Source organism: Panthera leo, chromosome B4 (genome assembly GCF_018350215.1).
Source record: "Panthera leo isolate Ple1 chromosome B4, P.leo_Ple1_pat1.1, whole genome shotgun sequence".
In the NCBI taxonomy this organism is placed as follows: Eukaryota; Metazoa; Chordata; class Mammalia; order Carnivora; family Felidae; genus Panthera; species Panthera leo.
Window position 1 is genome coordinate 59030383 of NC_056685.1, and position 24329 is coordinate 59054711.

At 37.3% G+C, this 24329-nt stretch overlaps 1 protein-coding gene across 4 annotated transcripts in view; it reads left to right on the forward strand.

The window, feature by feature from the left end:
* The window catches only part of RASSF8 (Ras association domain family member 8), an 86012-nt gene that overhangs the window by 44786 nt on the left and 16897 nt on the right, over positions 1-24329 (forward strand). For 2 of the 4 annotated variants that reach the window (XM_042946111.1, XM_042946112.1), the window contains exons 1-2: positions 20069-20145; positions 22963-23169. In XM_042946111.1, the coding sequence (XP_042802045.1) occupies positions 23067-23169 (103 nt within the window). In that variant the 5' untranslated portion in view covers positions 20069-20145; positions 22963-23066. Of the gene's footprint in view, positions 1-20068; positions 20146-22962; positions 23170-24329 lie in introns of those variants that run through there. The other 2 variants (XM_042946110.1, XM_042946113.1) reach the window with 2 other exon arrangements.

Below are 24329 nucleotides of genomic sequence, written 5' to 3' on the forward strand. Positions count from 1 at the left end.
AAAGACATGAATAGACATTTCTCCAAAGGAGACATCCAGATGGCCAAGTGACACATGAAAAATGCTCAACATCACTCATCATCAGGGAAATACAAATCAAAACCACAATGAGATACCACCTCACACCTGTCAAAATGGCTAACATTAACAACTCAGGCAACAACAGATGTTGGTGAGGATGAGGAGAAAGAGGATCTCTTTTGCACTGCTGGTGGGAATGCAAGCTGGTGCAGCCACTCTGGAAAACATTATGGAGGTTCCTCAAAAAATTAAAAATAGAACTACTCTACAACCTAGCAATTGCACTACTAGGTATTTATCCAAGGATACAGGTATGCTGTTTCAAAGGGACACATGCACGCCAATGTTTATAGCAGCACTATCAACAATAGCCAAAGTATGGGAAGAACCCAAATGTCCATCGATGGATGAATGGATAAGGAAGATTTGGTATATATATATACAATGGAGTATTACTCGGCAACCAAAAAGAATGAAATCTTGCCATTTGCAACTACATGGATGGAACTAGAGGGTATTATGCTAAGCAAAATTAGTCAGAGAAAGACAAATATCATAGGACTTAATTCATATGAGGACTTTAAGACACAACAGATGAACACAAGGAAAGGGAAGCAAAAATAATATAAAAACAGGGAGGGGGACAAAACATAAGAGACTCTTACATAGGGAGAATCAGAAGGTGAGTTCTTAAGGTGACTTTCATGGCATATCCAAAGAAATCATCATCAGAATTAGTTTTGTGAAGTAGATAAAACAATCTCCATTCCTTGGTTTTGCTTAGGCAGGTGGAAGGTGGCCTCTTTGTTTATCTGCTGCAGATAGTTCACTTATAATAAATCTGGGAGGCTGTTAGGGGTCTGAGTTGGTGTAGTCCTAATTTCAGTCTAGACTCTGTTGAGTCTGGGTGTGAGAGGACTGAAGATTAGAGACCTGAGTTCTTTACCTAACTCTTTTAACCTTAACTCTTGAACTGATCTACTAACCTCAACCATTTGGTATTTTGTTTTGTTTTTGGTAGTGGAAGGGGGGGAGTATTATAAAATGATAGTATTATAGATTATAAATTATAGAGATATATTTAGAGAATATAGATTTTATGGATTATAAAATGATAACTGCTTGCCTAACTTCATAAATTATCTAGCACTTGTCAATACATGATGTATTTAAAATTAAATCATTATTTCATTGTCTGGCCTTGCATCATCCTCATCCTCATGAGTATTTGATTCATTTGAACAGTAGCTTTTTGCTTTGATTTTGGTAATAATATCAGTGTTTTTGCTTTTTAGTTGTTGAATCATAACTTTAAATATATTAGTGTTTTTGATTTTTAAAAAAGGAAATTAGGACATTGTTTAATCTCCTTAACATAGGATTTCTGGTTCAGTAGCTAGGCACAAATAATTGGTTCCTTGGATTTGAATTTAAAAAATGAAAAATTTCATTCTCTTAGTCATTCTGCCACTTCTAGGTAAATTTTGAGCAATGGAAAAACTTTCCAAAAGTTCAAATTATACTTCTATTAACGTTTCAGTTAACTAGCTATAGATACCTCTTGACTGTAAAAACTACTGTCCCATGCTACTGTGCTGAAACTTCCTGAATGCCCTTCTTCATTCCCTTTCTCTGCCCCTCCCCTCGCCTCTGCAGGTTTTAGACATTAAATCTACTGGCTTTTAAATAGTAAATATGTTAGGCCTTGAATCCTTGATTCCTGTTTTATTAGTAAGGTAACTGCTGACTCTTCATTATACTGAGACTTCTTATTTTCTGAGCACTGAATGTATTTATATAGAACTAACATGAATTTAATATATTAATATTGGTCACATGTAGATTTTAGTCTCTGTGATTTTTTTCATAGTCTAAAATTTAATAATTTACTTAATCTATCTTTTTCCCTGAATATGTTGCTTACCATCACATTAAAACACAAGTCATGAGTTTTTTGACATTTCTTAAATTTGTTTTCATATGTACAGCTTTTAGAGTATTTCATTGTTTAGTTTGTTCTTCAAAGGTCTATACTCTTTCACTTCTTTGGGAGCTCAGTTGGAGTAATATCATTATGGATTTGTAGAAATTTAGGCAATCATAAATGCATTGATTTCCTGGCTTTGACATTGGATGATTGTATAACTTAAACAGGTGTTATCAATGTAATGAGCCTGCACATTGTTCACAACATTAGCTGTTATAAAGGAAATGAATTCTGACTTCTAGTTTAAAATATAGTTGAGGAATTAGAAGGTGTGTGTGTGTGTGTGTGTGTGTGTGTGTGTGTCCATCCATGCACATGCACACACATGTATGTGTATGAATATGTTTGTATACACATATATACACATATACATAATTAAAATACAAATTTGCAAATCTAGATCAGTCTTAACAATGGAAGTACAGGACAGCCTGATATAAATGTGTACAATAATGCTAAGGAGATACTATTTAAGGGCATAGAGTATACTTGAGTGTGTTTTATGGCTTTATGTCACCTCTCTGATACTGTGATGTTGTTGGATCTGTCTTCTCAGTTCCAGATGCAGATTTCTAGTTTTGCTGAACAGCTCTACAGAAATATTGCTCTTACAAATTCAAAATATCCAAAACTTAAAAACTTTTTGTTTATGGCAAAATCATATTGAGAATATGAATTGCTAGTTATTGTAAATATTTTGGAACTTTTAGGGTCTAGTTTTAATAATAAAATGAAGTACATGTTTATTTAATTCTTTTCTTAAATAATATAATTACAGAAAAGATTAGTTTATCTTTTCTGCACCTAAATAAGCTAAACATAGCAATTTAAGAACTTGTTTACAGAGAATACAATGTATTTGAAAGAACAGTTTGGAAAAGACCATGTGTTGTGTTCACTCTGTGTATTCCCAAGCTTTGAAATGGAAAAGAATATTAGCCACAGGTCTATCTATGGGTCTATTTGTCTTCATAATCTTAGATAAGTTATTTAGATAGGTCATTTATAAACCGGAATCTGAAAATGGCTTGAGAAGTCCGCACTGTTTACTTTATCAATTCCTTTGTTTTGATTTCATTAAATTCCTTACATTCTTTTTATTAAAACTCTCTGAGTGTGTAGGGTGGAGCATGTCTTTCTTTTTAACTGGAGACATTTGGCCTATTTTGATTAATCTGTTTTTAGGGAGGGAAAAGCTTTGCTTAAAGTGATAAGGTGTTGAGAAAGAGCCCTGTCAGCAGAATTTTATACTACACTGATATTTTTTTCATTTCTAAACATTAGGCATTATTTGTGCAGTTATTTTTCTATCTACTCTTTTACTTGCACACTTCCTTTCACTGAGCATTAAAAAATTAATAGCCATAAAATTATTTCAATTAAATATTTAAGATCACATGGAAGCCACAAATTGTAGATTAGAACAGTAGTATTCCTTTCATAGGTATTACCTTGAGATATACAATATTTAGGAATTTTACAATGTAGTGTAATATTCATCGTAGCATCACTACTGGAGTAATCCTTGGCCATATTTTTTGACGCATTTCATTCCATTGGGTGATAGTTCTACAGGGGACTTTGCCAAGGTAACTGCTAGATTAGCAGTACTTGAGCTTTTCATTTTACTCTAAAAATATAGGAGTTGATGAAATGTAAACACATTGTAGAAATCAGATGTGCTAATGAAATGTAAATAAATTTATTTAAACATAACAAAAACTTAAGTTTCCACCCCCCATCCCCATCCCTTGTTTAATTTGGAAAGTGTTTTGGGATTTTTAACAGTTAATTGCTTTAGTTGCTGTGCCTTACAGTTGAGCCATTTATATTAATTCATGTGCTCTAGGTTAGGTGTATAGCTTTCCTCATTCAGTCTGCCTACTGACTGACAGGTCACACCCATCCTCACCTAGCACCACTAGTTTCAGTAAAGGGCAGGGACTAGGCCTAAGCCCAATTCTTTAAATAGAATATTGTCAAGTAGAATACCACTTTAGTCAACATCAATGATCATATTTATAATAAATACCATGCCTTTTGCCCCAATATGTCATAACACACATCTCAAACTTAGCATCTGTCTTCTCCAATAATACTGACTGCCCCCTCAAACAATGCAATACTTCATAGATTATTTGAACTCCAAAACTTCCCCAAATGAATGCAGAGCAGCACATAATACCTCTTTAAAGAGAATGGAAACTAAACATAATGTAAGGAATAAAGTATGGTACTTTGGAACAATAGCATTATGGGTACACTGAATAACCTCGGTATTAAATTTTTGCTATGAAGGAAAATACCTATTACTTACTAAATAAATACCTATTACTTACTAAAATATCACCAAAACATGCACCTATTTTTGCATATCATCTAGGGATTTAATTATTTAATTGGCTTAGATTGTCTTCTAGAAAAAGCAAAATTCTTCTTGACTCTTTTTTCTTATCTTTTTTTTTTTTTTTGAGACAGCATGTGGACATGCGCATGCATGAGTGGGAGAGGAGGAGAGGGACAGGGAGAGAAAAAACATACAGGCTCTGATAGCCCAGAACCTGCTACAGGGCTGGATCTCATGAATTGTGAGATCATGACCTCAATTGAAGTCAGTAGTCAGGTGTTCAAACAACTGAGTCACCCAAGTGCCCCTCTTCTTGACTTTTAAAGAGTATGGGAAAACTGTCTTTTCATATTGTTTATACTTTTTTATATATAAAGTTTATTTATTTATTTTGAGAGAGCACGGGAGGAACAGAGACAGGGAAAGAAAGAGATATGTGGGACTCAAACCCACGAACCGTGAGATCATGACCTGACCTGAAATCAAGAGTCGGAGGCTTAACCAACTGAGCCACTCAGGCACCCCTGTTCATACTTTTTAAATTTTTGAATTGAAATAGTCCACTTTAACAAAGATTCTTAGGGATCATGCATGTTTAGTTTTGCCAAATACAATTTCAGGCTTCTGTAGTCTTAAAGCATTTAGTACTTCACCAACTGAGTAAGTATAGTAATGAAATTTTGGAAAACATTTGAACTGTTGCACTTTATATACTGTGTTAATTAAATCTTAAAATTGAATTTAGTGCAAATTTTATAGTCTGGCAACTACTTTGAGCCAGGAGTCAGGCACTCACATTTTCTTTAATTTTATATATTTATTTCATTAGTATTTCCTCCCAAAATTCTTTTATTTTGGCTTTCAAATGTTTACATTCTAATTTAGCTTAGAAATACTAATTTCCTGTACCTTCAGAGGAACATGTTTTGACATATAAATTTTGGCTATTTGAAGTCACCATTGTAACTGTAAGTCAAAACAATGTTCTGTTGAAAAGTTTATACTTATTTCATTGTAACTATAAAAATGGGCTTACTTGTCGGAATTGATGGGCTCAGTATTTATGAAAACATGAACGAGAAGTCTGTAGTGATCTTGGCTTCATGAATAAAAAATAAATTTGTTTTTATCCCCTATTAAGTAAAACATTGGGTTTTATCACAGAACGTCATTAATACTAAATTCAGGAAATAGATTCTTTATACTTGAATGATGACCATAAGGTCACAGCATAATTTTGTCACTCAAATGGATAAAAATCACTAATGAAGTAGCCAGTATCTATTCAGATGTGGAGAAGAAAAATGATTTTGCCTTGCAGACAGTTTGTTGTAGTAGAAAGGATCTAGACTTTGGAGGTCTAATAACATTTGGATTTAGACCCAAGCTCTATTCCTGCTTCACTGAGACAAGGGAGGTGTCAGAGAAGCAGTTTCTGGTAGGAATTCTCAGGGGTCATGTATTCCTTACTAAGTCTGATTATTATTGAATATTAGCTCCTTGCTTCTTCTCAGCTCTATGGCAATGATTAGGCTAAATATATCACTCAACTTAGTCGTATTGGAATTTATATGTCCCATGGTCACATCCACTTGATTATTTTCTCTCCTGAGCCAAGACTGGTGATTACAGAGTCCTGGAAAACTTTACTAATAACTTTATTTCATAAATATAAGTAACTTTTTAGTAGTTACAAGCATTATCAGAGTGGATCTTCTGCTTACTGGCTGAGTAACTCTGGGCAAGTTCCTAATTTCTCTATACCTCCATTTCTTCATTTGTATCATAATAATTCATATCATATAGAGATATAGATGGGTATTAAAAGGATTAAATATAACAGTTAACTTTTCATCTATCACAAAGTAAGAGCTGAGGTAGCTATTTATTATTATTCTTGTGTTATAACAAAGACATGTTTTTATTTGAAGAGTTGGTTTACAGTGAAGGTACTAAAGTGCATTTGCTCAAGGAGAAATATCACAAATCTGTTTGCACTCACATCTACATTTAAAATGTCACCAAGTTTTCAGGAATTTTTTATTTGTCTGGGAAACTCCTTTTATCTCTCCTTGTATCCTAAAATGACAGCCTTGCTGGATAGAGTATTCTTGGCTGCATATTTTTCCCATTCAGCACAGTTGAATTCAGCACATGCCACTCCGTTTTGGTCTGCCAAGTTTCTGTGGAAAGATCTGCTGCTAACCTTATTTGTCTTCCCTTGTAAGTTAAGGGATTTCTTTTGTCCTACTACTTTTAGGATTTTTTCCTTACCTGTATTTTGCAAATTTTACTAAGGTATGTCTTGGTGTTGGCCTGCTTTTGTTGATTTTGTTAAGAGTTCTCTGTGCCTCCTGGATTTGGATGTCTGTTTCCTTTCTCGGATTAGGGAAGTTTTCAGGTATAATTTGCTTAAATAAACCTTCTACCTTTTTTTCCCTCTCTTCTTCTGGGACTCCTATGATATGAATGTTTATGGAGTCACTGAGTTCTCTAAGTCTGCATTTGGGATCCAATATGTTTCTTTCCTTCTTTTTTTCAGCTTAATTATTTTCCATAATTTTGTCCTCTATATCACTTGTTTGTTCCTCTGCTTCTTCCATCCTTGTGGTCATTACATCCAGTTGGTTTCATATCTTGGTTATAGCATTTTTTTTATTTTGGCCTGACTAGTTTTTAGTCTGTGGTAAGGGACTCTCTGGTGTTCTGTGTTTTTCTCAAGCCCAGCTAGTATCCTTATGATCAATGCTTTAAATTCTGGATCAAGCATATTACTTACATGTGTTTCAATTAGACCCCTAGCTGTGACCTTTTCTTGTTCTTTTTTGGGGGGATAAATTCTTCCATCTTGGCATTTTGTCTAAGTTTCTGTCTTCCTTTTCTGTGTCTTAGGAAAGCCTGTTATGTTTCCTGCTCCTGAGAGTAATGGCTTTATAAAGAAGAGGCCATATACTGTCCAGGGCCTGGTGCTTTAGGAAGTGTCTCTGGTGTATGCTATGTGCACTCTGCTGCTGTGTTTTAGCTGCTGTTTCCCTCACGTCACTCCTCTGCAGAGTTTCTCCTTACCTGCAGCGGGGAGTGTTTCAACCTTGTCCAGAGTGTGGTGAATTTTATCTAGGTGTAGTCTGGTCTGCTTGTTAAAAGACCTGATGCTATTTTATACTAGAGTTGAAGCTTTGCAGAACTCTAATTGTCAGTAGACTTGGTGCATGCAGGGGGTTGGAGGGGGAGGGTTGTGCTGGTCTTCTGTGGGTGGGGCCCGCTGCACTGGTTCTGACACACTTAGCTGAGCAAAGCAGCACCTGCAGAGCATGGGGGTGGGGGAGGGCCTGGCGTTGGTAGTTTACACCGCCACTGTTGACACTGTGCTGATTACTGAAGTTAGTTTATGCTGAGGGCGGGGAGAGAGAAATGGTACCCGCCAGCTCCTTTGTACCCATAGAGGCAATGCCACCTCTCTCAGATTTGCTCCAGGAAGGGGGAACTGTCTCTCCCAATGTGTCCCAGGAGATCTCAGATCACACTTCCATCTGCCTCTGGATTATCTGCGCTCCTTCTCCACAGGAGCACTGCAGTGTCTACTGGGCTCCACACCTGGCATACCGTGGACCTCTGCAACTCCAGTCTTTGGTTGTAAAAACTCATGAAAATCAGCCCCTCTTATTTTCCTAGTCAGTGGCTTTGGGGAAACATTCCTCCTTGTGTGATCCCCTGTGCACTCCTCTCTCTCTCACCTTTCTCTGTGACCAAGGATCCCTCCCTTCTGTAGCACCCACAATCCACTTGTTTTCCGAATCGCATCTCTGCACCTCCTGCCTTCCATGATTCCCCTCTTCTCTGTCTCTCTAGTTGTGCAGTTCTGTCAGTCCTTAGATTGACTTCTTGGGCATTCAGAATGAATTGGTATTTATCTAGCTTAGTTTGAGGGACCAAACAAGCTTCGGGTCCTCCTCCTACTACTTAATTCCTCCTCTCCTTCAGTAATTTTTTTGGAAGTACATTATAGCCTTGTTCACTGCAATGTTTTCTAATGATTATGAGTGAGAGCCATGAAATAGCACATATAGTAAAAGGCATGATTTAATTGATGCCAGAGTTTAGGGCTTTTACATTATGAGTTTTGAGAGTGTGACCCCTCATCCCAGGCTGAGAGCTCTAACAGGAATTAAGCCATCACAGATCTTGACACTGCACACATGCCTCCAACTACCTCTAAAGGGCCTCAAAGTAGACTGGGATCCTAACAGAAGATATAATTGCAAAACAGATGGCTTTTTATGTTTCTTTTTTATATTACTTCAGCAAGAAATGGAACCCAGTGGTATATTATTTTTTATATTTCTTAGGAGATTTTTCCCTAGTAAAACCAAGTTGCAATGTCCTCTACTGTTCCACCTTCCATAAACATTTAACAAAATTAGCAAGAACAGACAACACATATTTTTTTCACACTTCTGTTATATCAATGGTAACCACCATTTTATGGTCTATTTTGTTTATAATTATTGTTTTAAGTGTATATATCTATTTTGAGAGTGAGAAATAGAGCATGACCAGGGAAGGGGCAGAGAGAGGGAGAGAAAGGATCCCAAGCAGGCTCCATGCTATTAGTGCAGAACCCAGTGCAGGGCTCAAACTCCCAAACCATGAGATCATGACCTGAGCCAAAACCAAAAGTCAGACGCTTAACTGACTGAGCCACCCAGTTGCCCCTGGTCTGACTATTTTAACTAGAGTGTTTTATAGGAGCAACTCCTTCAACATCTTCTATACTGGACATTTAATTTATTTCAGTATATGTAAATATATTTAATTTCAGTTTTCAGACTAATATTATTCCAAATATTGCCTAACATCTATCCATGTGACCTTGATCAAATTATGTAATTGGCCAGGCCCCAGCCTTTTGTGTTCAGATAAATGATTACACTAGTTGATGGCCAGTGAGTTGCTAGCTCTGAAAGACAAGATATCTTATCCATTTGGTTTCAGTGAACTCTATGAAATGAGAGAAAATACCATCATGTGCCATCCCTCTCTGATTTCTCCAGTGCATGGAATCTACAGCTTCCTTGTTATAAATTTTACCAAGTAGAGCCAAATGTATTTTGGGGTGTTGTTGGCTGTCTTGTGACTTGGGAAGAAGAATACGGCAAAGGTGGAATGGTAGAAAGGAAGGAATAAAAGAAGGTTCATGTGCTGACATTTTAGTGGCACTTGTGTGGAATGGTGACATTCCAGTTAAAGTTCACTCAGGGCTACTACCACTAGAGAGACTGTGACAACCATAAATTGGCTTACAATGATGGCTATAGGGGCCATTGGAGGACTTGAACTGGATTGTTTCTGTGTGTTGGTCTAAGTTCATCTCCATCACTGTTATGATATTCCTACATACCTACCAAGTGGTTATTGTCTCATGCCACCACAATAGCTGCCTAGCGTCTTCTCTTGTGATCCTTTTCAGGCTGTGATGTTCCAAGTTAAATTCCCAAGCAAAACACTTGATTTAGTAGTGTTCTGTCAACCAGAAGTCAAAGGAGAATTCAGTCTAATAAACATGGCCTTGTGTTTCATGGATTATTAGAATGATTTTACAAATGGTAACCATTTTGAAGGGAATAGGCAAGAAATGACTTTCTGGTAGTGTCAGTATGTTAGACTGGTAGAAGGAATTATTATCCTGAAGCAGAGCTTGCTTTTGTGACTAACCTTAATTACTAGAAACACATCTCTTTATTTTCTAAAATGGGCAATTACAAAGATTTTGCTTCCTCTCAAAGTTATAATTCTTACATAGAAATCCTGTGTTCCTGCTTAGAGTTTTAATTAACAGATCAAAGTTTACCCAAATTCTTAGTTCAGAAATAAGGTTGGTGAAGTATTATACTCCCAAAAGTTTCTTGATACTCTTTTATGAACATTTGCTTAACATCTCTGGGTATAGGAGATACCAAAGTCATAGATTATCAGTTTAACATTATATATGATTTAGAAAAATATAATTGCCAATAAGCTTTCTGGAGGTGGGTTTGGAATAGGAAACTCAACTGAAGGTAATGGCTCTTATACCACTAAATTTGATGCTAAATAAAAAACTAAAGTTACTAGCTATATTTATTTTAAAAGTTTGTTTTTTAAGAAAATAAAAAGTAGTTCTTAATAGCAAAATCAATATTTCTGTTCCAGTAATTTTAACTTGATTTGTATCTTGCTTATACCAGATGCAGTTGAAATTTCCTAAAATGGATGCTAATCCCAATTATCATTTCTAATCTCTATCTAAAAACTTTGAGAATGTTGGCTGCTCTTAAGTATATGGTATAATAACCTAAAATGTCTTTATTTTTAGATGCTCTTATTAAAATAATAGTATTTCTGAAACTTTTATATTAATAAGTATAATAACTTACAATATTATAATATAGTAAAAAAGTTTCTAACTTCTGAAAGTTATATTTATTTCCATAACTAACTTTTGTTGAATTCATACTTTGTGCCAAGCCCTGCACTAAGTCCATTTTAAAAAGACATGTCATTTCTCACAAATGCCTCTTGAAAAGTTATGCATCTTGACTTAAGTCACACAGTAAGTAATTGACTCAGGATTTGAACCTTGGTGCATGCTGTTTCCACTAATCAGTGTTACCTTGGGGGGAAAAATGGCTTTTTCCAAAAAGTAGTTTTTAATGGTGTGAACTTAAAAAAAAAAAAAAATGCCAGAAATCTGTGAAGCCTTGCTTTGTATTTAAGGCAGGAGTTAAAAATTATCACAAATATGCAGACATATTTATTTTGGACTCTGTAAGTAAATCTGGATATAATTTTCAAAAGCTGAAGGAATAATTTGTTAGTGCTGAAAATGAACCTAATCATCAGACACTCGCTTTGCTGACTTGTGTATTTATTTGTCATAGGTTCTCTGAATTAAAACTGTAGTTTCTTAACATGATTTAGTTGGTTTACTCTTTACTTTCTCCTAAAATGGACAGTATGCACATGTCTGATCCTTGCTTACTGACAAAAGTAAATTTCTAGGTTATGATAGATGAGATTTCTTAGTGTAACTTAGGACATTTTAAAAACATTTATTTGAATACATTGAATCCTTCTAGAGAGGCCTGCCTTATTCATGCTTTAGTTTCTTCATTCATCCCAATTTTGAATATATGCCCCTATTCCTAGGTTTGTGACCTTGAGAGAATTATTTAAACTGAGATTCACCTAAAATGAGACTAATGGTACCTAACTCACTCATATTGTGAGGAATAAATGAGAAACAATACACTGTGCTTACCAGATGGTAGGTACTCAGGCCATTCCTTGCCATAGTTGCAGAACGGTCACTTGAACATGTTAAATCTGGAAAATGTTAAATCACTGCATGTGTTTAAATGTTGTGACCTGAGGATAACGAATAGTAGAAGGAAGAGCATGGGTTTGCTGGATGTAATAATTAATATGCAAATATTGCCTATCATTGTGAATTTTTAAAAATGTAATATCAAAGAAAAAATCCTATGACTTTTTTTTTTTAATATTTGAAATTTACTGTCAAATTGGTTTCCATACAACACCCAGTGCTCATCCCAAAAGGTGCCCTCCTCAATACCCATCACCCACCCTGCCCTCCCTCCCACCCCCCATCAACCCTCAGTTTGTTCTCAGTTTTTAAGAGTCTCTTATGCTTTGGCTCTCTCCCACTCTAACCTCTTTTTTTTTTTTTCCTTCCCCTCCCCCATGGGTTTCTGTTAAGTTTCTCAGGATCCACATAAGAGTGAAACCATATGGTTTCTGTCTTTCTCTGTATGGCTTATTTCACTTAGCATCACACTCTCCAGTTCCATCCACATTGCTACAAAAGGCCATATTTCATTTTTTCTCATTGCCACGTAGTATTCCATTGTGTATATAAACCACAATTTCTTTATCCATTCATCAGTTGATGGACATTTAGGCTCTTTCCATAATTTGACTATTGTTGAGAGTGCTGCTATAAACATTGGGGTACAAGTGCCCCTATGCATCAGTACTCCTGTATCCCTTGGATAAATTCCTAGCAGTGCTATTGCTGGGTCATAGGGTAGGTCTATTTTTAATTTTCTGAGGAACCTCCACACTGCTTTCCAGAGCGGCTGCACCAATTTGCATTCCCACCAACAGTGCAAGAGGGTTCCCGTTTCTCCACATCCTCTCCAGCATCTATAGTCTCCTGATTTCTTCATTTTGGCCACTCTGACTGGCGTGAGGTGATATCTGAGTGTGGTTTTGATTTGTATTTCCCTGATAAGGAGCGACGTTGAACATCTTTTCATGTGCCTGTTGGCCATCCGGATGTCTTCTTTAGAGAAGTGTCTATTCATGTTTTCTGCCCATTTCTTCACTGGGTTATTTGTTTTTCGGGTGTGGAGTTTGGTGAGCTCTTTATAGATTTTGGATACTAGCCCTTTGCATTTTGTTTGTCCGATATGTCATTTGCAAATATCTTTTCCCATTCCGTTGGTTGCCTTTTAGTTTTGTTGGTTGTTTCCTTTGCTGTGCAGAAGCTTTTTATCTTCATAAGGTCCCAGTAATTCACTTTTGCTTTTAATTCCCTTGCCTTTGGGGATGTGCCGAGTAAGAGATTGCTACGGCTGAGGTCAGAGAGGTCTTTTCCTGCTTTCTCCTCTAAGGTTTTGATGGTTTCCTGTCTCACATTCAGGTCCTTTATCCATTTTGAGTTTATTTTTGTGAATGGTGTGAGAAAGTGGTCTAGTTTCAACCTTCTGCATGTTGCTGTCCAGTTCTCCCAGCACCATTTGTTAAAGAGACTGTCTTTTTTCCGTTGGATGTTCTTTCCTGCTTTGTCAAAGATGAGTTGGCCATACGTTTGTGGGTCTAGTTCTGGGGTTTCTATTCTATTCCATTGGTCTATGTGTCTGTTTTTATGCCAATACCATGCTGTCTTGATGATTACAGCTTTGTAGTAGAGGCTAAAGTCTGGGATTGTGATGCCTCCTGCTTTGGTCTTCTTCTTCAAAATTACTTTGGCTTTTCGGGGCCTTTTGTGGTTCCATATGAATTTTAGGATTGCTTGTTCTAGTTTCGAGAAGAATGCTGGTGCAATTTTGATTGGGATTGCATTGAATGTGTAGATAGCTTTGGGTAGTATTGACATTTTGACAATATTTACTCTTCCAATCCATGAGCAGGGAATGTCTTTCCATTTCTTTATATCTTCTTCAATTTTCTTCATAAGCTTTCTATAGTTTTCAGCATACAGATCTTTTACATCTTTGGTTAGATTTATTCCTAGGTATTTTATGCTTCTTGGTGCAATTGTGAATGGGATCAGTTTCTTTATTTGTCTTTCTGTTGCTTCATTGTTAGTGTATAAGAATGCAACTGATTTCTGTACATTGATTTTGTATCCTGCAACTTTGCTGAATTCATGTATCAGTTCTAGCAGACTTTTGGTGGAGTCTATCGGATTTTCCATGTATAATATCATGTCATCTGCAAAAAGTGAAAGCTTGACTTCATCTTTGCCAATTTTGATGCCTTTGATTTCCTTTTGTTGTCTGATTGCTGATGCTAGAACTTCCAGCACTATGTTAAACAACAGCGGTGAGAGTGGGCATCCCTGTCGTGTTCCTGATCTCAGGGAAAAAGCTCTCAGTTTTTCCCCGTTGAGGATGATGTTAGCTGTGGGCTTTTCATAAATAGCTTTTATGATTTTTAAGTATGTTCCTTCTATCCCGACTTTCTCAAGGGTTTTTATTAAGAAAGGGTGCTGGATTTTGTCAAAGGCCTTTTCTGCATCGATTGACAGGATCATATGGTTCTTCTCTTTTTTTTTGTTAATGTGATGTATCACGTTGATCGATTTGCGAATGTTGAACCAGCCCTGCATCCCAGGAATGAATCCCACTTGATCATGGTGAATAATTCTTTTTATATGCTGTTGAATTCGATTTGCTAGTATCTTATTGAGAATTTTTGCATCCATATTCATCAGGGATATTGGCCTGTAGTTCTCTTTTTTTACTGGGTCTCTGTCTGGTTTAGGAATCAAAGTAATACTGGCTTCATAGAATGAGGCTGGAAGTTTTCCTTCCCTTTCTATTTCTTGAAATAGCTTGAGAAGGATAGGTATTATCTCTGCTTTAAACGTCTGGTAGAACTCCCCTGGGAAGTCATCTGGTCCTGGACTCTTATTTGTTGGGAGATTTTTGATAACCGATTCAATTTCTTCGCTGGTTATGGGTCTGTTCAAGCTTTCTATTTCCTCCTGATTGAGTTTTGGAAGAGTGTGGGTGTTTAGGAATTTGTCCATTTCTTCCAGGTTGTCCAATTTGTTGGCATATAATTTTTCATAGTATTCCCTGATAATTGTTTGTATCTCTGAGGGATTGGTTGTAATAATTCCATTTTCATTCATGATTTTATCTATTTGGGTCATCTCCCTTTTCTTTTTGAGAAGCCTGGCTAGAGGTTTGTCAATTTTGTTTATTTTTTCAAAAAACCAACTCTTGGTTTCGTTGATCTGCTCTACAGTTTTTTTAGATTCTATATTGTTTATTTCTGCTCTGATCTTTATTATTTCTCTTCTTCTGCTGGGTTTAGGCTGCCTTTGCTGTTCTGCTTCTATTTCCTTTAGGTGTGCTGTTAGATTTTGTATTTGGGATTTTTCTTGTTTCTTGAGATAGGCCTGGATTGCAATGTATTTTCCTCTCAGGACTGCCTTCGCTGCGTCCCAAAGCGTTTGGATTGTTGTATTTTCATTTTCGTTTGTTTCCATATATTTTTTAATTTCTTTTCTAATTGCCTGGTTGACCCAGTCATTCGTTAGTAGGGTGTTCTTTAACCTCCATGCTTTTGGAGGTTTTCCAGACTTTTTCCTGTGGTTGATTTCAAGCTTCATAGCATTGTGGTCTGAAAGTATGCATGGTATAATTTCAATTCTTGTAAACTTATGAAGGGCTGTTTTGTGACCCAGTATATGATCTATCTTGGAGAATGTTCCATGTGCACTCGAGAAGAAAGTATATTCTGTTGCTTTGGGATGCAGAGTTCTAAATATATCTGTCAAGTCCATCTGATCCAATGTATCATTCAGGGCCCTTGTTTCTTTATTGACTGTGGGTCTAGATGATCTATCCATTTCTGTAAGTGGGGTGTTAAAGTCCCCTGCAATGACCACATTCTTATCAATAAGGTTGCTCATGTTTATGAGTAATTGTTTTATATATCTGGGGGCTCTGGTATTCGGCGCATAGACATTTATAATTGTTAGCTCTTCCTGATGGATAGACCCTGTAATTATTATATAATGCCCTTCTTCATCTCTTGTTACAGTCTTTAAAGTCTAGTTTGTCTGATATAAGTATGGCTACTCCAGCTTTCTTTTGGCTTCCAGTAGCATGATAAATAGTTCTCCATCCCCTCACTCTCAATCTAAAGGTGTCCTCAGGTCTAAAATGAGTCTCTTGTAGACAGCAAATAGATGGGTCTTGTTTTTTTATCCATTCTGATACCCTATGTCTTTTGGTTGGCGCATTTAATCCATTTACATTCAGTGTTATTATAGAAAGATTTGGGTTTAGAGTCATTGTGATGTCTGTATGTTTTATGCTTGTAGCGATGTCTCTGGTACTTTGTCTCACAGGATCCCCCTTAGGATCTCTTGTAGGGCTGGTTTAGTGGTGACAAATTCCTTCAGTTTTTGTTTGTTTGGGAAGACCTTTATCTCTCCTTCTATTCTAAATGACAGACTTGCTGGATAAAGGATTCTCGGCTGCATATTTTTTCTGTTTAGCACACTGAAGATATCGTGCCAAGCCTTTCTGGCCTGCCAAGTTTCAAAGGAGAGATCAGTCACGAGTCTTATAGGTCTCCCTTTATATGTGAGGGCACGTTTATCCCTTGCTGCTTTCAGAATTTTCTCTTTATCCTTGTATTTTGCCAGTTTGACTATGATATGTCGTGCAGAAGATCGATTCAAGTTACGTCTGAAGGGAGTTCTCTGTGCCTCTTGGATTTCAATGCCTTTTTCCTTCCCCAGTTCAGGGAAGTTCTCAGCTATAATTTCTTCAAGTACCCCTTCAGCACCTTTCCCTCTCTCTTCCTCCTCTGGGATACCAATTATGCGTATATTATTTCTTTTTAGTGTATCACTTAGTTCTCTAATTTTTCCCTTATACTCCTGGATTTTTTTATCTCTCTTTCTCTCAGCTTCCTCTTTTTCCATAACTTTATCTTCTAGTTCACCTATTCTCTCCTCTGCCTCTTCAATCCGAGCTCTCGTCGTTTCCATTTTGTTTTGCATTTCGTTTAAAGCGCTTTTCAGCTCCTCGTGACTGTTCCTTAGTCCCTTGATCTCTGTGGCAAGAGATTCTCTGCTGTCCTGAATACTGTTTTCAAGCCCAGCGATTAATTTTATGACTATTATTCTAAATTCACTTTCTGTTATATTATTTAAATCCTTTTTGATCAGTTCATTAGCTGTTGTTATTTCCTGGAGATTCTTCTGAGGGGAATTCTTCCGTTTGGTCATTTTGGATAGTCCCTGGAGTGGTGAGGACCTGCAGGGCACTTCCCCTGTGCTGTGGTGTATAACTGGAGTTGGTGGGCGGGGCCGCAGTCAGACCCGATGTCTGCCCCCAGCCCACTGCTGGGGCCACAGTCAGACTGGTGTGTGCCTTCTCTTCCCCTCTCCTAGGGGCGGGATTCACTGTGGGGTGGCGTCGCCCGTCTGGGCTACTTGCACACTGCCAGGCTCGTGGTGCTGGGGATCTGGCGTATTAGCTGGGGTGGGTAGGCAAGGTGCACGGGGGCAGGAGGGGCAGGCTTAGCTCGCTTCTCCTTAGGTGATCCACTTCAAGAGGGGCCCTGTGGCAGCGGGAGGGAGTCAGATCGACTGCCGGAGGTTTGGCTCAGCAGAAGCACAGAGTTGGGTGTTTGCGCTGCGCGAGCAAGTTCCCTGGCAGGAACTGGTTCCCTTTGGGATTTTGGCTGGGGGATGGGCGGGGGAGATGGCGCTGGCGAGCGCCTTTGTTCCCCAAGCTGAGCTCTGCCGTCCGGGGGCTCAGCAGCTCTCCCTCCCTTTGTCCTCCAGCCTTCCCGCTTTCTGAGCAGAGCTGTTAACTTATGACCTCCCAGACGCTAAGTCGCGCTTGCTGTCGGAACACAGTCAGCCCAGCCCCTCCGCTTTTGCCAGCCAGACTAGGGGGCTCTGCTTGGCCGGCGAGCCGCCCCTCCGCCCCGGCTCCCTCCCGCCATTCCGTTGAGCGCGCACCGCCTCGCTGCCCTTCCTACCCTCTTCCGTGGGCCTCTCGTCTGTGCTTGGCTCCGGAGACTCCGTTCTGCTAATCCTCTGGCGGTTTTCTGGGTTCTTTAGGCAGGTGTAGGTGGAATCTAAGTGATCAGCAGGACGCGCGGTGAGCCCAGCGTCCTCCTACGCCGCCATCTTCCCTCCAACTCCGAGATACTCTGACTTTTCTAAAAAGAAAAATATAAAACCTATCTTTAGAAGAGATGGCTTAATCATGGCAATTAAGACTTTTCATATAAGAGAAAGAGAAAAGCTATTAAATTTTCTCATTTGTTCTATATTATTCCTACAACATAGTTGTATCTGTCACCACTTCTGGGTGTTTCAAAATACATTAAAAGGCTAACAGAAATCTCATTTTACATACAGCATATCTTCAAAAGTTGGTAATTTTGTATCCTGTAGTTCAGTGGGATATTTTATAGGCATGATGCCTCTTTTCCACTCTCTCACCCTCCATGCTGAGTCACTGAGTACTAGTTTAACAAAGTTTAACCAGTTTCTCTACTGTGGGATATCTTGCCGCACATTGTCTCCCACACTGTATTTTGAAATGTTTCCCAAAATTGTTGAACTGGGGAACCTTATTTCCTTATGGTGCGTGCACAGGACTATTGTTCTCAATATTTCATTTGGGGAGGATCTTATTGATATCACTAAGGTCATCTTCCTCAGTGCCCACTTTTAACATTTTGTACCTTTTATGACAACCTACTCTCTGTGACACCATTTCCAGAACTGTGTTATAGCAAAATAATGGGTTTTCTAAAAGCAACTGAACATTTAACTGTATTTCCAAAATACAGAACCAGAGGGTTATAAAACATGCATCACCTGAACACTGCAGTTCAGGGGCAGATAACCTATGACTGGCATCTGATGCAATTTTCCAGAACCTGTTACCTGTACCTACCAAAATCTGTTTTCTTACCCACCGTCTTCCTTCCTAATCTGTTTTCACTCTTCTCCTTCTCCACCCACATTGCGCTTCATCCTCTCATGTTATCCAGGTATGTTTTTCTTTTTTTTAAACTTAGGTTACTTTCCCATCACCCACAGGCAATATGTACCTATTTTTTTTCCTTACCTCAAAACCATCTGAGCATCAAAAAGTTAATCCTTTTTTAGTTTGTAGCAGTTGTTCTACATAACTTCATAATTCCCACATCAAATCAGTTTTAGAATAAGGTAATCTAAAGGTAAAGTCCCTTTAGTTTTTATTTTTTCACTAGTTTTCTATACAAAAGAGAATTTGGGTATCTTATTATTGATTCCAATAAGTATTATTCAGGATATACCATGTTCATTGTGCAGAATCTCTTTCTGTATAATGCCAAAAAAACTAGTGCGTAGCATTAGTATTTTATTTAAAGTAGCTAGTTTGATTGTAAAGATTTTATTATAACTCATTTTATCTGTATGATGTTTCTATAAAGAATGCTTTAATATGCAGTAACCAAAAACTGGACATGAAAGAAATGATAAAATTGGCAATAAGCTTGCTTGTATGTTTGTGTCTAGTGTCCAGGGAGTAAGGGAATTTGCTCAGTAGCTCAATGGTAGCCATCACAAGGAACTTACACCATTTTTAAATATGCAGTCAGCACTTATTTGTGAGAGCCTTTGGTCACAACAGTTTTGTCCGCTGATCAAGACATAACCTTGTTTTGTGTGTTTTTCTCTTGAAAGATACCTTATTTGATATTTATTGTTGATTCATTAACATTGAGCTCACAACCAATAGCACTATAACTCACACTCAAACCAAACCTATCTAATAACGTATTTTCTTCGTAAGTCGCATCACAACCTTCTTGCATTTAGGAACACTAGATAGTGTCTGCACTGTGTTTGAGAGCCATTTTCAGCAATGAAATCGCCAATGAAGACCATAAAAATGCCAAAACATGGCACTAAAAACACTGAGAAAAGATAACTTATTGACATTATGAAAGCTGAAACAAGAAGGCAGAGTATTGCCTCTGCATTTTCCACTGCTGTATACATGTCTGTGAATGACTGTGAAAGTGCCATAAATATTGATTTTGGGGTTACAAATTTAGTGAGTGGATGAATTCACAAATAAGGAACCCACAAATAATGAGGATTGACTGAAATTGCTTTATTTAAGTACTGGTCTTGGAGGAATATGTCTCCACAAATGCAGATGCTTAATTCCAATAGGCTTTCAAGACAGTAAATGGTTTTTAACTAAAGAACACTTTGTTCCCAGTAGCTTGTTACTGAATAAACCTAGTTCTTCATTATAAAAATTAAAATCATGGTTTGAATATAGAAACCTTATAGTGGAAACCATAACTGAACTATAAGAATATTTTTGCAGTAGAACCTTCCTTCTACCTACATCATTGTTTCCATGGAAAAATGTATTCCAAATTCCAGCTGAGATGCCAAAGCCCTTTAGCTTCTCGAGTTCTTAGTTCCAAGGATGACCAATCTACGACACGCACCTACAGTGTAGGACTTTATTTTCCTTCTAGTCTAGTTCTGGGACTGGGAACAGAGCCATAGGAATTAGACTCTGGAGGATAGAACAGGGTTGCAGATCCTGGAAGGGAGTACCTAAGGGCTTAGAGAGGGACAGATTCTACAGATGACTTCCATGAATAACACCATGATTTTTAGGGAAACTAGGGATGATTGTTAGTACAGCCCAAACTGGACAGAAGCCATAATCTAAAAACAATAGCCCTGTTAGAAATAAAATTTTGGGCCACATGATCTATTAAGGCATTTTTTTTACCCTCCTTAAGGATTTAAGTTTGAAAGAGAATATTAGTAGTGTAAAAAATGCAGATGCTGGTCTTCTCTGTGATAAGCCATGGTAGGAAGTCTCTGATCAAGAGGATAAATACCTGCAAGTTTATATAAACTAAGCAGTATTATTTATGCTCAGTGTTTTCCCACAATGTTACTATACTCTGTAATATTTAGTAGATGTACATGTGTTCTTTGTTCATTTGTATTCTCTTGATGATTAAAAGTTTGAGGTAAACAATGATAATTCAAGATAGGAAAATATGTGGTAGTGTACTAAAACCTTTGTAGAACTTAAAAATGAACCTCATAAGTTTCTTTTAAATGACAGGTTTCTTTGGGGGGAGGAGGCCTTTAATGAGATCTGCTGTCTTCCTTGCAAGGTTCCCCAAGTGTAAGATATTTTAATGAAAAATAATGGACTAGGTATTAAATAGATTTTAATTCAGTTTAGTTTTTTAAATTCAGCTTTTTATTTAATAAAGTAATTTAATTTTTTTATATTAATTTAATACAATATCTTAATGTTGGGCCAATTTTTTAATCTTAACTATATTCCAAGAAAGAATAATACGTATTCTATTTTTAATAAGTAGAGCGTCTGGCAGAAAACGAAAAATATCTTGTTTTAAAGTCAGAATTCTTTTTCCTCTCATCAAATGGTCTTTAAATGGATTGGGGACAGTAGCATATTTGAAATTCTCATTTGAAATTTCAACTATACATCAGCCTATTAAATGCTCAGAGTGGTCTAACTGTAAAGAAACTTGTTTAACTTTATTTGTAGAATTTCTTACATTTCTCTGGCTTTGGAGCCCTTTTCTCCCCCCAGAAACTTCACCATTTCATGAGATTTCATAACTAAGGAACAAAGTTATGGCAATTTAGCTCGTCACAGGCAAATAGCCCTTTATCTGGGTGTAGAGAGGGTTGATGAAACCACCTCTGTACTGCAGCGTAGGCAGAGGGAGCTGAAGTAACACGCTGGGAAACTGTCAGTCCTTTCCCTTGTTTTCAGGATGACAAAAAGTATTTTTGCACCTTCCCTGGAGAAAGCAAATAAGCTTATTTGCCTTCGTTCACATATGTTCTGACTCATCTACCCAGGTGGCCTAGAACTATCTTAGGTCCTTTAAGAAAATGCATAAGGACTGTGTTACTGTTTGTAACAAATGCTGTTTTACTAGAAAAGTTTTTAGTGTTTTTTTTTAAATAAGCTTTTCAATAAGTCATTAATGCTGAAACACTAGTTCCATTGTCAACCTTTAAATAAATTTAAATATTGTTTTAATTAATTAAATCAATGTTTATTACATCTCATAAACTTTAATATTCTTTTCAAAGAAACCAACAAAAAACAGGAAGATCATAGGACAATGGACAAATCATAGATTGATTAAAGATTTAACACAGGAAGAACTTGGATTTTAAAACCCTACAGGAAAAAGAATTGTGTCCAATTGATTTTTAGCAAGCTAATAACATTCTAATCAATACAAGAAATCAAGACATTTGGTTTGATTGTAGGAGAGTGTGAAAATTTCTGCACGGCATATGAATAAATGCAGCTAAACAAAAAAAAAACAATGAGGAAACACCACAAATACAACAAAAATTGAGATTTATATTATTAGAATAACTTGTAATTTAAGAATATTATCAAACCCCAGTGAAATAAATAAGAAAAAGTCAAGCAGTTCATATATGGGGAAGTTGCCAGCCTTAAGTAAAAGAATTAATTTCCATCAACTAATATTTTCTGCACACCTATGCATTATACTATGGTTAGTGTTAGAATTTCTGTGGTGAAAGCAACACTCTCAGTCCTTTTGGGAAGAGAGGGAGGCAAGGTTCACATGAAACAAAGGAATACAGTGGAGTTCTGAAGATACATTTACAAATGCCGGCAAGGCTGTGGAAACTGGTTCAGTTATTATTCAAAAAATGACAAAGATCTTTTTTTAACCTCAGAAATGATCCTAATGAGATATTTTTTTTTAAAATAGCTTACGTGTTTTTAATAAATTGCTTCTATGTTGAGCAATAGGGCTTGGTCCAGTAAGTAGGATTTCTTTACCCAAAGAAGAGTTACTTTATGATTAAAATTACAATTATATGGGGCATGTGGGTGGCTCAATCTGTTTAGTATCCAACTCTTGATCTTGGCTCAGGTCATGATCTCATGGTTCATGGGACCACGTCCATGTCAGGCTCTGCACTGACAGCATGGAGCATTCTTGGAATTCTCTCTCGCTCTCTCTGCCCCTCCCCTACTTGATCGCTCGCTCTCTCAAAAATAAATAAATAAAATTATAATTATGAAAATTGTACTAATATGAAATAATGTCATGAATAGGTGGCTATAGTTGTATTCATGCTGCTGAATTCACTTCTGTGAAATAAGTAAGTACTTGGTCATTAATGGTAGTAGGATTATGAGATATTAAAATTTATTTTGCATAATACTTAAGAAATTTTAAGACTCATTTTATTAAAAATGTTTTTTCCTCTTTTTAGCTGACTACACAAGACTCTGCCTTCCTCACATTTCCATAGCCAGCGACATGACCTGACACCTTGATGACCAGTCTCAGGGCCCTTGGGTGACTGGCTGGTGCACCATGGAACTTAAAGTATGGGTGGATGGAGTTCAGAGGATTGTTTGTGGGGTCACCGAAGTTACAACTTGCCAGGAGGTTGTAATAGCCTTAGCTCAAGCGATAGGTAAGTGAACTCTCTGGGAGTCTGAGACAAAGTGGTTTATCCTTCCTGTTGTTGTTTGGGTTTTTTTTTTTTTTTTTGTATTAAATATAGATTTCTAGTTTTTTATTTGGTTCCATAATACAACTCGAGAGCACACTTTTACTTATTACAGTTCCCCATGCTTAAATAAATCTGTAAAGACACTTGTCTTCTGGCTTCTCCCAGATTTACTGATCTTGAGTCCAGAGTCTGCACTGTCTCTGTTCTCTTACTGTTTATCCTAAACAATGATTTCTGGAACTAAAGATGTTTTCTTGAGCAAAAACATAGATTCCTAGTTCCCAGACCCCTCATTAGGAAAAAATCCTATTTACTGTTTATTCTGACTACTTTTTGAAAAGAAAAACATTGGGGTGCCTGGGTGGCTCAGTCATTTGAGCATCCAACTCCTGATACCGGCTCAGGTCATGATCCCAGGGTCATGTGATAGAGCCCTGCATCAAGGCTCCATGCTGAGCATAGAGCCTGCTTAAGATTCTCTCTCTCTCTCTCTCTCTCTCTCTCTCTCTCTCTCTCTCTTTGCTTGCGTGCTCTCTCTTTAAAATAAGAATAAAAAATTCAGGGGTGCCTGGGGTGGCTCAGTCAGTTAAGCATTTGACTCTTCATTTCAGCTCAGCTTGTGATCTCACAATTCATGAGATTAAGTTTGAGATTCTCTCTCACCTTCTCTCTCTCTGCCCCTCCCCCGCTCACATGTGTTCTCATTCTCTCTCTCAATAATAAACATTTTTAAAAAATAAAAATAAGGGGCACCTGGGTGGCTCAGTCAGTTAAGCATCCGACTTCGGCTCTGGTCATGATCTCACAGTTTGTGAGTAGTTTGAGCCCCGTGTCGGGCTCTGCGCTGACAGCTTGGAGCCTGGAGCCTGCTTCAGATTCTGTGTCTCCATCTCTCTCTGTCCCTCCCCCACTTGCACTCTGTGTCTCTCTGTCTCTCAAAAATAAATAAATATTAAAAAAAAAAAAAAAAAGCCATGGGCAGTGTTTTAAAATAAAATGAGTATATTTTACAGGGTGGCTAAGGAGTGCAGTAAGCTGCATCTGTCCATATCCTATGATAGTCACATTTTCTACACAGAATTTCAAAGGGAAAATGCCCAGATATACCAGGTGTGTGTTTA